The following is a 14,722-nucleotide window of genomic DNA, read 5'->3' as shown; positions in this document are numbered from 1 at the left end:
TGAGAAGGCATCGCTTGATTACCGTCCATTGAACTGAACGCGATCTGTAACAACTCGCTGTTTCTCTAAAACTTATTCAAACCTTTCAAACATGCATGTCCATAGTTCATTGTTCACAACAACAACAACAATTACAGTTCTTAAGCATATATTTACGTTTAAGATGATGATGCATACATAACAAATAAATTTAAATGTCTTAAATGTATAACATACAAGAGCACAACTTCATTTCACATAAAAAGGAATACTAGTACTTGCATGTAAATATAACAATGCACATGCTTCATACATGTACATGTACATGGATATCCTGTAGCATTTATCATTGTAAATTCGCAATGATGTTTGCATACAAATTTTTCGCATATTTGCATAAAAAATATTCGAAAAATCACCCCTGTACAGAACTTCATTGTAGTATTTAAACAGAATAGGTCAGAAAAATACAGAAAAGACATGAATGAAAATGAGCTGTGACAAACAATTTGGGGCCTCATCAACATACAATGATTTTTTTATATTATTTAATATTTCTTTGAAAGGAATTCTATAACTGCTTTATATCAATAACCTTAATCATGTTTCAGTGGAAACCAAATTTATAAAACCCAAATTGTTTAAAATGAATGATCAAATCTGCACGTCATTTTCACTTTACAACAATTTTGTGTTATGATAAACCTTAAATTAAAAGGCAACTGTAACAATGATATGTTAATAATGCATCAAATTATGAATATTTTTAATTGCGACGTTGTATGGGCAACTTTAAAATAAGCTGACAAAATGTGCACTGCACTGTAATGCTTGTGAAAACATTACCTTGCAATATTAAAGATATCATTTTCAACATTGCATCCTGACTGTCACTTAATTGCAATATATAATTAAACATGAAAATCAAAGCATGTCTGAAGGCCAAAATCTGTGTGTCACGACTCAAATAATAAAGTATCTTTATGCTGTTTTCTCTTTCCAAAAGACCCATCAAATAATTAAAATAAAAGATAAATACAAGTGGAACATGTTGCAAATATATAATTTAAACAGAAAATATTTGCATAAAATGTTCAAAACAGATCTTGCACAATGGGTAAATTATCAAAATTATTTATTTTAAACAACAAAAACGTATCACAAACTACAACAATGGGGGAATAACTTATGCTAAATACTAACAGAAATAACATGATTTCAAAAACTTCAACAAAAACAAAAAAAATATTTGAAACTTCAAATAAATTTCCCTGTAGGTTTACCATGCTTCATGATGCCATTAACATAAACTAAACTCAAGAAAGATTTCCATACTGCAAATGGATGCCAGTGGTTATCTGGTAAGCTTCTCACCAAGGCGACCAGGGTTCGATTCCTGGCCTGGGCGCATGTGAGTTTGGCTTGTGGTCAACAAGCTGGACAAGTGGGTTTCCTCCGGTATCCCAAACAACACAACACCACACTCATACATAACATCGTGCCAACTTGAGTGATTAATATAATGTTGTAATATCTTGTTTCACAATCGTTGTAAAATAAATATGTTTAAAAGAACCAGATGCCAATACTTGTCCATCTGGCTCAGTAAATCAGGGGACATAACTCAACAATTATTACTGCCTGAGTAATGTGCCTTGCTTTTGTCTCTGGCAACATGTGGGATTGCTACACATGCTTCTGGCACAGTAAAAAAGGGGACATAACTCCACAATTTTTACTGCCTTGAATTAAGGGCCTTGTTATTGTCTCTGGCAACATGTGGGATTGCTACACATGCTTCTGGCACAGTAAAACAGGGGACATAACTCCACAATTATTACTGCCTTGAGTTATGGGCCTTGTTATTGTCTCTGGCAACATGTGGGATTGCTACACATGCATGTTTCTGTATAACTTCTCACCAACAGTAACATGTGTACCACATACCACCATGTAAATATCTTAATATCTTAATATCTAGTAATGGCCTATGTAAATATTTCAGCACAACAACAACACTGCTGTACCAAATAATAAACCAAGGCTATAACAATACCCGATTTTTTTTTCAAAACAAGCTTAAAAATTACTAAAACATATTCCCAAAATGACAATACATCATTGATATACACAGAAGAGTCATATGCTCTAGAGGCAGCTTGGTTTGTGATAATGCTGGTTCTGTGTTTCATTTGAGTAACAGGATTTGTAGCACCATGACAGCTGTATTCAGAGTGTTTCGTCTGCTATTTATTTTTTGATGAGCAAGGAGTATAACTAATAATAATCAAAGCCAGAGTTATGGGTCTTGCGCTACATGTGCATATGTCAAAACAATTGACAATTTTTCATTTGAATATTTAAAACATTTTTACTGGTTCCAGCAACGGTTAATGTTTCTGCATGACAATGCTGCTGCTGTTGACATATACGATATCAATGCTATGATAATAATTCATTCTTTTCAAACAAGCCAATATTCGCAGCTTCTCTATAATTATGCACCTGTCATTATTTTGGCCGCCCGAGGGGGCGGCGGGCATACACGGGGCTTTAGACAGAACACCATTCTTGAAAGGCGGGAATTTGACAAACTTATTGAATCCGGGTCCCGGGAAATAGACTTTGGCCGGTTTTTACATCCCGGGAACTGGGAATTTCGACGCCACAAAATAAAAAAGGGGAGTAACCGCGAAAAGTCGAAAGACGACAGCGATATTTTTATTCGTTTTTTTTTCTAGTAGCAGACAGCGCATGCATGATGGATGACCAATCGAATTTTTCTGTCGAGAAAATTGTGGGATGGGGCGAGAAGATTGCCCCAGAAATAGGAACAATATTCAAAGGTATACAGGGATTGTATTCTCCATTTATTTTCACCTATACCCAGACATAGTATGCATGGGGCCGAGCGTTTTTCATGTTTGTCATCTGTTTTCGCGAATTAGACCCATTTATTTTGCGAGTCTGAGAGGCGTCACATGAAACTCACGATATGTCGTATTAATAATACTAAATCCACAAAAGAACGTTCACTATACCTGTAGAATATAAATGATTACAGCAGAAAACTTCTAAAAATAAGCATGCATCCAAAAATGAAAGTAGAATTGATAAGGTACTGTCTCACCCCCCCCCCCCCCCCCCACGGGCGGGCAAAATTATTATGACAGGTGCATTACAGCTCATTTGTATAATAACTATTGCTTATTCTACATGCAGTTCATCCATGTATATTTTATCTGCAGACTATCATAAATACTGGAAGTTGACGTCCCAGATGTAAGTTTCAAATGTATTGCACATTTAATCAAACTAGAAAACAGTAACAGAAATTGAATGTAGATCAAACATTGTTCCATTAACAGAAGGTTACATATACAATACTGCATTTGTATAAAAAGATAAATAAAGAACGAACACGTTTCAAAGTAACAACGCGGTCATTATGTACTTTCAAAATCAGACAAAAGACAGGAATCTCCTCACTAACCTACAGAATATGGTTATGATACTAAATGAGGCCACAATAGTTTGGCATTTCCCTTCTATTTTAGGTGTGATTAGATTGGAAGCCTTTTATTTGTTTTACTTCCAAACCACTTAATTCTGTAATATAAAATGAAAACCCCCCAAATATTTGGACTGCTAGAACGGCTTGAATAAATTTTGATCACAAGTATTTTTGTGCGACAGTCCGGAAACAACAACTAGTTTTTAATAGTGGCCTAACTGAATATTTTGCTATTCAAAAAAATGAGAAGCCAAAAAATGGAGATGAAGATGAACATGCCTTCGTACCAGCATCAAACCATGTCAAATTGTTCTAATCAAACAGTTTCAACTCCAGAGAGTCTGTTAACTGCCATATGTGTACTCAATGAGGTATTCTGGGTAGGCCTGTGACGAGTCAAATATCACGAATATCTTCGGTGAATCGACATTGTCTACACACGAGTCAAAGCACTTTCCAAAGGGATCGTTTTGGAACCGAGGTGGTGGTTTACGTAGTTTAGGCAAACCCTCGGTGTACCGTCCAATCAGCACCTTAGCAAAGAACATTTTTGCCGAGTTGCGTTCTGGCTCCTGATTGCTTTCTATGTTGGTTGCCAGAGCTGTGGAGGCTAGGCCAGAAATTTGTCTTATCTGTAAAGGCTTTGGTACAACCGGTAAAGGTTTCTTAGTGCAGGACATTAATGTTCTATTTGCCATGTATGTGATCCCACTGCTGGGTCCTGGTTGACCAGGTTGAACAGGTATGGGCTGTAGGGAACGCAGGGATCCAAGCCCTAAACTGGTTGGGGTAGGAACATTGCCTAGAGATCCTGGTCCCGCCCCCAGGGTGTGACCAGGCTGGCTCCCCGGCCCCTGGATATGCTGACTGTGAGCGGGGAACGGGTTGCTTGAAAGGTTGATAGGACTAGATGATACAAGATTTTGGGCACTGGTGGCAGGGCTGCCTGCATTTTGGTTCATATTCAGGTACAAGGAGTTTGAATGTGATGGGATGGAAAACAACATTGGCTGGTACATCGTCATGGAGGAGCGAATTGACTGGGGTCTTTGAAGATCTGTGTATCGGTGAGAGTAGGAAGCATTCACAGCAAAGTAAGAGCCTGAAAACATATGTTTTTAAATTAGGAAACAACTGAATTGTGGCGATAACGGTCCTTTTTTCAAATAAAGCTTGTGATATCTAACATGTTTTCAAGATGATCTTTATCCTGATTTTTGTTGTTCAATATACATCCATACAATGAAGCTCTCTATTCTTAGTACAGTGTAAGGAAGAAACCTGTCAAAACAGTGATTACAAAATTACACAACTAAATAGAATAAATAACACCTACCCTGCCCATACATAGTGCCATGTTTGCCACACACCCGCCAGTCAAAGCCCTTCCGGGAGATGGCCTCAACAACGTTCAAGTTTGTCCCATGGAATAGATTCCCCTCTACCACGCTCTCGAAACCCTCGTTGTCCCGAACCATCTCAGAGCGCTTACTGCAGGGGGAAAAGTACACAAAATACTGTTACATTGTTATGGATTCTTGACAGAATGCTTAAACTCAAAATGCTTACGGTTGTTAATGATCTCCTATATTGAGTTTATTATTGAGTTTATAAGTAAAGTTTGACAAAAGTCTGGATAATTGTTCAGATGCAGTTTTGTTTGCTGCAACATTGGACTATCTAGTGCCCAAAACAGTGAACAGAATGATACAGATACACATGTAAGATAGTTCTGAGTCAAATATACCAGATATCAAGGGTGGGTCAAATATACCATATATTGAGGGTGAAAGAGTCAAATATACCATATATCGAGGGTAAAAAGTCAAATATACCAGATATAGAGGGTGAAAAAGTCAAATATACCATATATCGAGGGTAAAAAGTCAAATATACCATCTATCGAGGGTAAAAAGTCAAATATACCAGATATAGAGGGTAAAAAGTCAAATATACCATATATCGAGGGTGAAAGAGTCAAATATACCATCTATCGAGGGTAAAAAGTCAAATATACCAGATATAGAGGGTAAAAAGTCAAATATACCATCTATCGAGGGTAAAAAGTCAAATATACCATCTATCGAGGGTAAAAAGTCAAATATACCAGATATAGAGGGTAAAAAGTCAAATATACCATATATCGTGGGTGAAAGAGTCAAATATACCATCTATCGAGGGTAAAAAGTCAAATATACCAGATATAGAGGGTGAAAAAGTCAAATATACCATATATCGAGGGTAAAAAGTCAAATATACCAGATATAGAGGGTGAAAAAGTCAAATATACCATATATCGAGGGTGAAAAAGTCAAATATACCATATATCGAGGGTGAAAAAGTCAAATATACCATATATCGAGGGTAAAAAGTCAAATATACCAGATATAGAGGGTGAAAAAGTCAAATATACCATATATCGAGGGTGAAAAAGTCAAATATACCATATATCGAGGGTGAAAGAGTCAAATATACCAGATATCGAGGGTGAAAAAGTCAAATATACCATATATCGAGGGTGAAAGAGTCAAATATACCATATATCGAGGGTGAAAGAGTCAAATATACCATATATCGAGGGTGAAAGAGTCAAATATACCAGATATAGAGGGTGAAAAAGTCAAATATACCATATATCGAGGGTGAAAGAGTCAAATATACCATATATCGAGGGTGAAAAAGTCAAATATACCATATATCGAGGGTGAAAGAGTCAAATATACCATATATCGAGGGTGAAAGAGTCAAATATACCAGATATAGAGGGTGAAAAAGTCAAATATACCATATATCGAGGGTGAAAGAGTCAAATATACCAGATATAGAGGGTGAAAAAGTCAAATATACCATATATCGAGGGTAAAAAGTCAAATATACCATATATCGAGGGTGAAAGAGTCAAATATACCAGATATAGAGGGTGAAAAAGTCAAATATACCATATATCGAGGGTGAAAGAGTCAAATATACCATATATCGAGGGTGAAAGAGTCAAATATACCATATATCGAGGGTGAAAAGTCAAATATACCAGATATAGAGGGTGAAAAAGTCAAATATACCATATATCGAGGGTGAAAGAGTCAAATATACCATATATCGAGGGTGAAAGAGTCAAATATACCATATATCGAGGGTGAAAGAGTCAAATATACCATCTATCGAGGGTAAAAAGTCAAATATACCAGATATAGAGGGTGAAAAAGTCAAATATACCATATATCGAGGGTAAAAAGTCAAATATACCAGATATAGAGGGTGAAAAAGTCAAATATACCATATATCGAGGGTGAAAGAGTCAAATATACCATATATCGAGGGTGAAAGAGTCAAATATACCATATATCGAGGGTGAAAGAGTCAAATATACCATATATCGAGGGTGAAAGAGTCAAATATACCATATATCGAGGGTGAAAGAGTCAAATATACCAGATATAGAGGGTGAAAAAGTCAAATATACCATATATCGAGGGTAAAAAGTCAAATATACCAGATATAGAGGGTGAAAAAGTCAAATATACCATATATCGAGGGTGAAAGAGTCAAATATACCATATATCGAGGGTGAAAGAGTCAAATATACCATATATCGAGGGTGAAAAAGTCAAATATACCATATATCGAGGGTGAACGAGTCAAATATACCATATATCGAGGGTGAAAGAGTCAATTATACCATATATCGAGGGTGAAAGAGTCAAATATACCATATATCGAGGGTGAAAGAGTCAAATATACCATATATCGAGGGTTAAAGAGTTAAATATACAATATATCAAGGGGGAAAGCCAAAAGGCATTAAATATAAAAGCATTTAGAACTGTTCCTCTCTGACATTTTAATGTTTAACATACCATTTTAAAAACATCACTATAACTGCTCACTGCTGAATGTAGTATACTGGTATTATCATTTCCATAGGTTCATGCAAAGGAGTAAGTTCTGTTAGCCAGAGTTATTCTGAAATTCTGTCTGTGTGCTGGCGATGTTTGTGCATGTCCTACTGTTCATTCTGTTTCACTCTTGGTTTATGACTGGTGTTGAACAGCTATGTTTCAAAGATAAATTGCCATATAACATGAGCTGATGATACATGTAATTAGACTTTCAAAAATCCCATTTATTAACTTATCTGTATTGTAAAGGTCACCATGACCTTGTCCTATCAATAAGGTCATCTATTGAGAATGACCAATGTCCATTTAAAGTTTGAAGACTCTAAACCAATTGTTGTTCAAAGTTATTTATGGGATAGCGACCACAATCGTTCTAGTAACAGTCACCATCACCTTGTCCTATTGATCAATTAGGTCATCTTTTGAGCAGGTCCAATGTCCATTCAAAGTTTGAAGACTCTACACCAATTATTGTTCAAAAGTTAATAATGGGAAACAATAGCAACCATAATTGTTCTAGTAATGGTTACCATGACCTTGACTGTGGACCTATTGAAACTAATATCAACAGGGGTCATCTACTGACCATGACCAAGTTTGAAAACTCGACACCAAATTGTTCAAAAGCACCTGATCAAAAACAAAAGCGCTTGATAATTTATCTATTTAAGGTAACCTTGACCTTTGTTCTATTGACCCCAAAATAATAGAGGTCATCTACTGGGTAGACCAATGTGCATACCAAGAATGAAGACTCTAAGTAAGACTCACAAACAAAGTTATTCCTGTGTCTGTTATTCTTCGCAGGTGACACAATGAACATGTACATCAAGCAGTAAATCAAGACGGCCTATTTTATTCTTCCCTGATGAATTACATTCAAGTTGTAAGAATAGGTCAGTTAAGTTTATATCAATACACTCAAAATACGCCTTCTAACATTTTCCAATTTTCTTTGTTTGCACCTTTTAATTTTGGCCAATTTTACAAGTATTTTCCTAGATTTTTGAGCGCATGACATTAAAACATTCTACAGTACATACACAGTGTAATATTTCCACTGTATGGGATTCTGTATACGGTAAACAGCTGTGACCTCCACGTTGTGGTCGACCATTGATTCGAAGAACCGCAGCGTAACTTCCTCATACTCGGGACTTCCAACCTCAAGCATGACCTGCACATAGCCCTGGAAAATAGAAACAGATAAATGAGAACTTGTTATACACGGGTGAGAATGGCTTTCAGCAAAAACTTATAGCGAAATTCCTTGAAACAAGTTTCTATTTTACGAACGATTACAAGCTTTAGTTATAAAAAATAACTGTAACTGAAGATATTCAGTTTCCACTGTTTTTCTTTTTTAGTATCAGTGGCCTTCTTCTTGACCTCAGGGGCCACATGCAATGCAATCCCATTGAAGGTCTCCAAAAACTCTTATTTTTCAAGTTTGGTCACAAAATGTCATCCCAAACTAAATATATTCCGTTTCAAAGGTTTGGTTATAATATTTAACTGTAACTGAAGATACTCAGTAACAACCCTATGGGCCCTAAATGCAATCCCATGAAAAGAACTCATCCTAATTAAAAGTTTAGTCTCAATGTGTTAACCCAAACTAAACATAATAAGTTTCAACTGTTTTTCTATTTTAAGTAACCGTGACCTTAACCTTGACCTAAGAGGCCCAAAAGGCAATCCCATGAAAACTCTTCATAAACTCTTCCTACTTACCAAGTTTGGTTACAATATGTCAACCTAAACTAAACAATCATTTTCAACTGTTTTTCTACTATTAGTAACAATGACCTTGACCTTGACCCTGACCCTTGTGCCTCCGAACACAATCCAATGAAAGGTCTCCATAAACTTTTCCTACATACCAAGTTTGGTCACAATATGGCAATCCAAACTGAAGTAATTTAGTTTCATAGGTGAGTTCTTACGCCGCCCACTGACCCAAAAACGCCCACCCTTCCGAAAAATGATGTACTGGGTATGTCATTCTATAAACCAGGTTTCACTATGTGTAAACGTGGTTAAAAACAAAGGTTTTATACAATTTAATCAGTCAAAACATGACCTTCAATACATGCAGTGTGTGTAGGAGTGTAGGAAGGTGCTATGCTTGAGTTGTGTTTATTTACCAAACGTTTTTAACTTTTATTTTGAGTTATTTTGGTAACATTTTAATGTTTGAAGATGCAAACAGTGAATTCAAAGCTACACTTTGCAATTCCCTAGTATTGAACTAAAGAAAGGCTTACTTTTTTGTTAACATCTATTTCGTTCATGGGATCCCAGTGTCCAGGGCAGTCCTCAAATTGTCTGTCAGGCGTGGTCTCGAGGGCGGGCAGACTTCCTTCCCCAATCTCCATCTCCTCTTCCGCAGCCTGTAAGTAAAACAACAATAAACCATAACAAGTAACATGCATTTACACTTTACCTTAAAGAACATGTGTATTGCATCCCCAGAATTTTTGCCAAGATTTGGCTGTAGATTTAGAAAAAAAGCATTCCTTATTGCATCAGAAATAACTGAACTAGAATAATATATTAATGACTCTTTTACACTAAATATCCACCTTGAGCAATGAGTCTCCTCCGATGTGAAAAGTCACATTTATGATTTAAATATCTCTTTTTGTTCATGTTTTTCTCCAAAACATCTTAACGCTTCTTTAACCATGTTTTTTCTCTAACTGTTCCACGTAACTACATTATGTAAGTTTTATCTTGATAAAGTACATAGCTGTTTGCTTTAAAATAACCGTATACACATACCATGTTAATGAATACAACATACCTACATAATTGAATGACAAGGCCAGTGTTCCTAGGATGATGTTCAGTATGCAACTTCAGTTATCAGAACTCAGAATATCAGGCTTTTCTAAAGTGATTACCCAAAAAATTATAAATTAAACAAAACACTGATGAAACAACCCCATAATGTACCTTTAAGATCATGTCAGAAATGCAGTCGACGTAATCTTTGTCCAGTTTGTCCTCAAGTATCTCCACCACCATGGCAGGCAGAGACTTACGTAGCTCATCTAAAAAACAATCATAGTATTTACTCACAATTCCATTCACTTATCACAATTATTAAAGAATAGGCCTTAAAAGATACCAGTTATCTTTTGTAACATTACAAAAAAACAAAACTACCATTGCTGTGGATTAGAAGTATACAGGGAAAACTGTATACCGGTACTGGTTAAAACCAAAATGATGCCAAACCACATATTGACAACTGTTAAACTAATGGAGAGATTTTCTTGTTAGATGATCAGTTTTTTGATAAACAAAGGCATGTGGAATGGATGCAATATATTCTTCTGTCAAACAAAGTAATCGTAGGTATAACAAAGATGAGGATTTTGTTTATACATCAATACATGTATCAGTATTTTCATCTTCATATTAAGGCTCATTAAATCTGCATCAAAAGTGCCCTTTCTGACCTAGCACCCTGTCCTTTTCAATTCCTGGCTGGAGCACTATAAACAAGTTGAGGAGATAAGGTGGAAGAAATCATGAAAACAATAAAGGTATACAAGAAGTACATCTACTGATGGTTGATATATACAAGTAGGAAAAATACTTACAAATGGGGTAGTAGTTGTTGCAAGCATCATTCAAACATTTCACAGATTCCTGAAAAATAAGTTTGAGTCCATAATTCTTCATTATGAATGGAGAAGATTGTAATTACCAAGCTAAACATACATGAATTATGTTAGTATCAAGAAATTCCTCTATCCGAGTATTTAAAAATATAAAAGCAGTTTAATCAGCAAATATGTCTTGACAAAAACACGTCAATACCGTAATTTTTCCTTGAAAAACAAGAAAAACCTGAAAATTCAATGATGGTTTATGAATAAAGAAACTGTCTGTCTTACCTATATGTGTATGCTAAATGTTCATGCTATAAAATCTGATAGTCGGCAATTTAGATGCAATTAAGTAAATCAGATTTATACAACTCTTCACTGTACTAACCTTGGCCTTCCCAGTGAGAACGAGTTTCACGCGGTCCTCAAGGCAGCATGAACACGTGTGATGGCCAACTCCACACTGTGACGATTTCTCCCCGTTCAGATTCACTCCACACTTGGCACAGGTGTAGCATCGACGCTGCTTCTTCGGGGGAAGGCTGTGTGGATGGGTAGGGGAGGGAATTCTCGGCAAATCGTCTGACATTCTCCTCGGACCGAATATTGACTGCGCTGTCTGATTGGATTTTGAAGAGTTGGAATCTGAGTACCATGATTGTTGGCGCGAGGTTCTTCCCAACCTTGCACCAGAAACATATCCTGATACTCCAGATGTGGATAGAGACCGTTTTAAAGTCATGGATTGTTTCGAAAGAGGTAACGTAAGTGGATTGTACAATGGTGGGAAAGACTGGTGCCCTGCGCTGCTGGTTGGACTGGTACCCGTCTGTGAAATACTGCTGCTAGTCAATGTGCTGGAATCCATAAACATGGAAGGATACCGGAAGTATGTCGAACCCTGCACTGATGTTGTGGGTGTGTAGCCACCAAAACTGGGCATGCATGCAAGGGTAGGAGTTGTTTGGCCGTTTGAGGAGTCCCCTGGATAATGGCTGACAAAACGTGATCCATTGTTTGGCGGAATATTATTTGCAGTTGGGACAGATGTGTTTTGATTATCTTTATTATTGTCTGGCGCAAATAAGTCCAAGTAGGACAATAAGTTGCGACAAGATGCAAACAGATCTGATGAAAGACTCGAGGGCTGTTGATTGCTTCCCAGGGTGCTAACTCCTGGTGCGGAATGACCGTGCGGGGCAGTTGCACTCACATTAGTTACAACACTAGAACTCACAGGCAGCTGGTCAGGCTTAGTAGTCAACACATCTGGTGTCTGGTATGGCACACTATTCCCTATGCTTGATACCACAACCAAGGAGTTGCTGCTAGTTACAGCAATGCATCCTGGTGCAGATACTGTGTCCCAGGTGCATTTAGTTGCTTGATCAAATGAACTGTATGTAATTGGCATATTACTGGCGATACTATTGCTCACACTAGCCACACTAGTCATTGATGTATCACTACTGGAATTTGTGCATAGTATACTCGAATCAGTTGCAGAATTTGACCGAAGGTAATCAGGTTTGTCATTTTTCAGATCAAGATTTGGCCAGCTGTGAAAGGGATGTTTATCTCCAGCCACTGAAGAGGTGGAAGAGGTAACAATTAGTTGGTGGTCGCTGGAAGTGTTCAACCCTGCCTGGGGCATCACGTCTGCACAAGAAGCAGCAGCCGGGGGCCATGTGTCTACTATCTGTTGTAATCCACCACCAGAGTTTACCGGAGTGTTGGAATGCGAGCCAGATACAGTCCCACAATTGTCACCACTAGCCTTGCTACTGGGACCATCAGATCTCGTAGACAAATCCAGTGCCATGTTGGCATCCCCAGACTGAGGGTAAATGGTACAGTCTGTCCCGCCATTCCCCATCCCCTGTGTGTCCAGCAGGGTGGAAGAACTACTCAAGGACTTTGTACCGTCATCATCAATGCTCAATCTGTTGGTACATGTTGCTAGACTGTCACTCCTCTGCAGTCCCAGACCTGCAAACACAACACAGGAAAATGAAATACAAGGAGTTAATGTGGAAACCCAGTAAACCAAACGAACAATTTGACAAATGTGTATAGAAACAAGTGCTGTCACAGTATGTGATGATTGCCCCTGAAAGACATTGACATTGACTAATGAACAAGGTCAGTACATGAAAAAGTTGAAGCCCAGACCACCTATACTACCGGGTAGTAGTCCTTATTTTCAGCATTCCAGTGTGAACAAACAGTATGGGCCAAATTCAGAACAAGCACTCTCACTTACACTCCAACCAAATTCATGTTAGTGACACTCAAGTGATAACCAAGTATTCACATGCCTTGCTAACTCTCCACTTTATCAAGTGACCAATACACTACATATACATGTATATATTCATGATCATATGGGATTATCTGTTTGATTGTGGGGGTGTTTACAGTATACAATGTAAACATATGTTTATTTGAGATGTGGGCATCTTTTTGTTAGAAAAAGCGACAACAAACATACTAGTATATCATTTTGAAACTGAAGTTTAAATCTTAACAGAAATAGTAAAAACAAATTAAACATTTTGGAGTGTAAAAAACTGAGGCAAAATGCTCTTTAATGCATGATTTTTGTTGTTGCTGTTTTAAATATGTAGCCTTTTACCATTATAACATATGTTTTAAATATGTATTTGTATACATGTAAATCTTGCTTTTGTAATCTGCATGAAGCAGATCTAAGCATTTGAAAATAAAAGTTGTAAACTCTTTATCAAAAAATATAGCCCAGGGTAAGAATAAGCAAATGAATCTACTTCTTATGGGGAAGAAGGAAGAAGAAGAAAAAAACACACTACTACTTCTAATGATAATATATGACAATCATAAAATATGTACTGATATGTACATGCATGGTAGTCCATAAATTATTGTATAACAAGAGTTTTTATTTCAATGTGTGTGCAGTCGATACAGCCAACAATGCCTGGTATGCCTCCAATGTTCTTGAACCTTCTCTCAGGGTTTCTAGACGGACATTCCCTGTTAAGAATTGTATGACGTCCCCCATGTCGCGATGCTATGCATGACGGATAACACAGTAACTTCAATACAACTGACTGTAGGCTGGAAAATACATATCAGTCCTCAAACCACGCTTTGAAACGAACCTGCGGCATTGAACCTTAAAGCTGCCATAAAATGCAATAACCAAGTTTGCTGGGGTTTCAAAATCAGAACGTGTCAAAACAATAGGATTGGTGATTGGTGCACGCTTTTGAAAATTTGATTTTTTTTTTTATAGAAGTCCACGTTATTGAAGTACTCCAATGGATTATTCCGATCTATTAAATATTGTCTAAGAATGAGGATTTCCCTTATTTGTTGCAAATCTCAGATATATTCTGTTTTTCCACTTGTCATGTCCATTTTACACTTACACTCATTCAATTCATTTTCACAAGCAGTCCTCAAGGACAGTTCAAGTGGCCTAGCCGAGCGCACACAAATGTCCCACCCATGCAAATACACTTGAATCTGACTCAAATCTGTGAATACCAAAGACCTTGCACTCAAGTATATCTGAACCAATATGTAATTACAGGGGATTAACTCATTAAGTGTCAGTGAGAGTGGTTCTTCTGAGTTCCGCCCCAGAACATGTGGCATGTGACTTGGTGTCGTCTTGGTATGTCAAACTCATGTGGGAAGTTATTTTTAAATCTGCCTGTACTAGAGAA

At 37.1% G+C, this 14,722-nt stretch overlaps 1 protein-coding gene across 1 annotated transcript in view; it reads right to left on the bottom strand.

The window, feature by feature from the left end:
* Positions 1 to 131: 131 nt before the first annotated feature.
* Positions 132 to 14,722, bottom strand: part of LOC128231320 (uncharacterized) — a 31,276-nt gene continuing 16,685 nt past the window's right edge. Inside the window, exons 3-9 of the mRNA XM_052943978.1 lie at positions 11,401 to 13,001; positions 11,004 to 11,052; positions 10,351 to 10,448; positions 9,660 to 9,785; positions 8,436 to 8,581; positions 4,830 to 4,984; positions 132 to 4,595 (exon numbers count right to left, since the gene is read on the bottom strand). Of these exons, the coding sequence (XP_052799938.1) occupies positions 3,838 to 4,595; positions 4,830 to 4,984; positions 8,436 to 8,581; positions 9,660 to 9,785; positions 10,351 to 10,448; positions 11,004 to 11,052; positions 11,401 to 13,001 (2,933 nt within the window). The 3' untranslated portion in view covers positions 132 to 3,837. The remainder of the gene's footprint in view (positions 4,596 to 4,829; positions 4,985 to 8,435; positions 8,582 to 9,659; positions 9,786 to 10,350; positions 10,449 to 11,003; positions 11,053 to 11,400; positions 13,002 to 14,722) is intronic.

This window comes from Mya arenaria, chromosome 4, assembly GCF_026914265.1.
Source record: "Mya arenaria isolate MELC-2E11 chromosome 4, ASM2691426v1".
Taxonomy (NCBI): Eukaryota; Metazoa; Mollusca; class Bivalvia; order Myida; family Myidae; genus Mya; species Mya arenaria.
The sequence above is the reverse complement of the archived record's forward strand: the minus strand, read 5'-3'. Positions and strand labels throughout refer to the sequence as shown.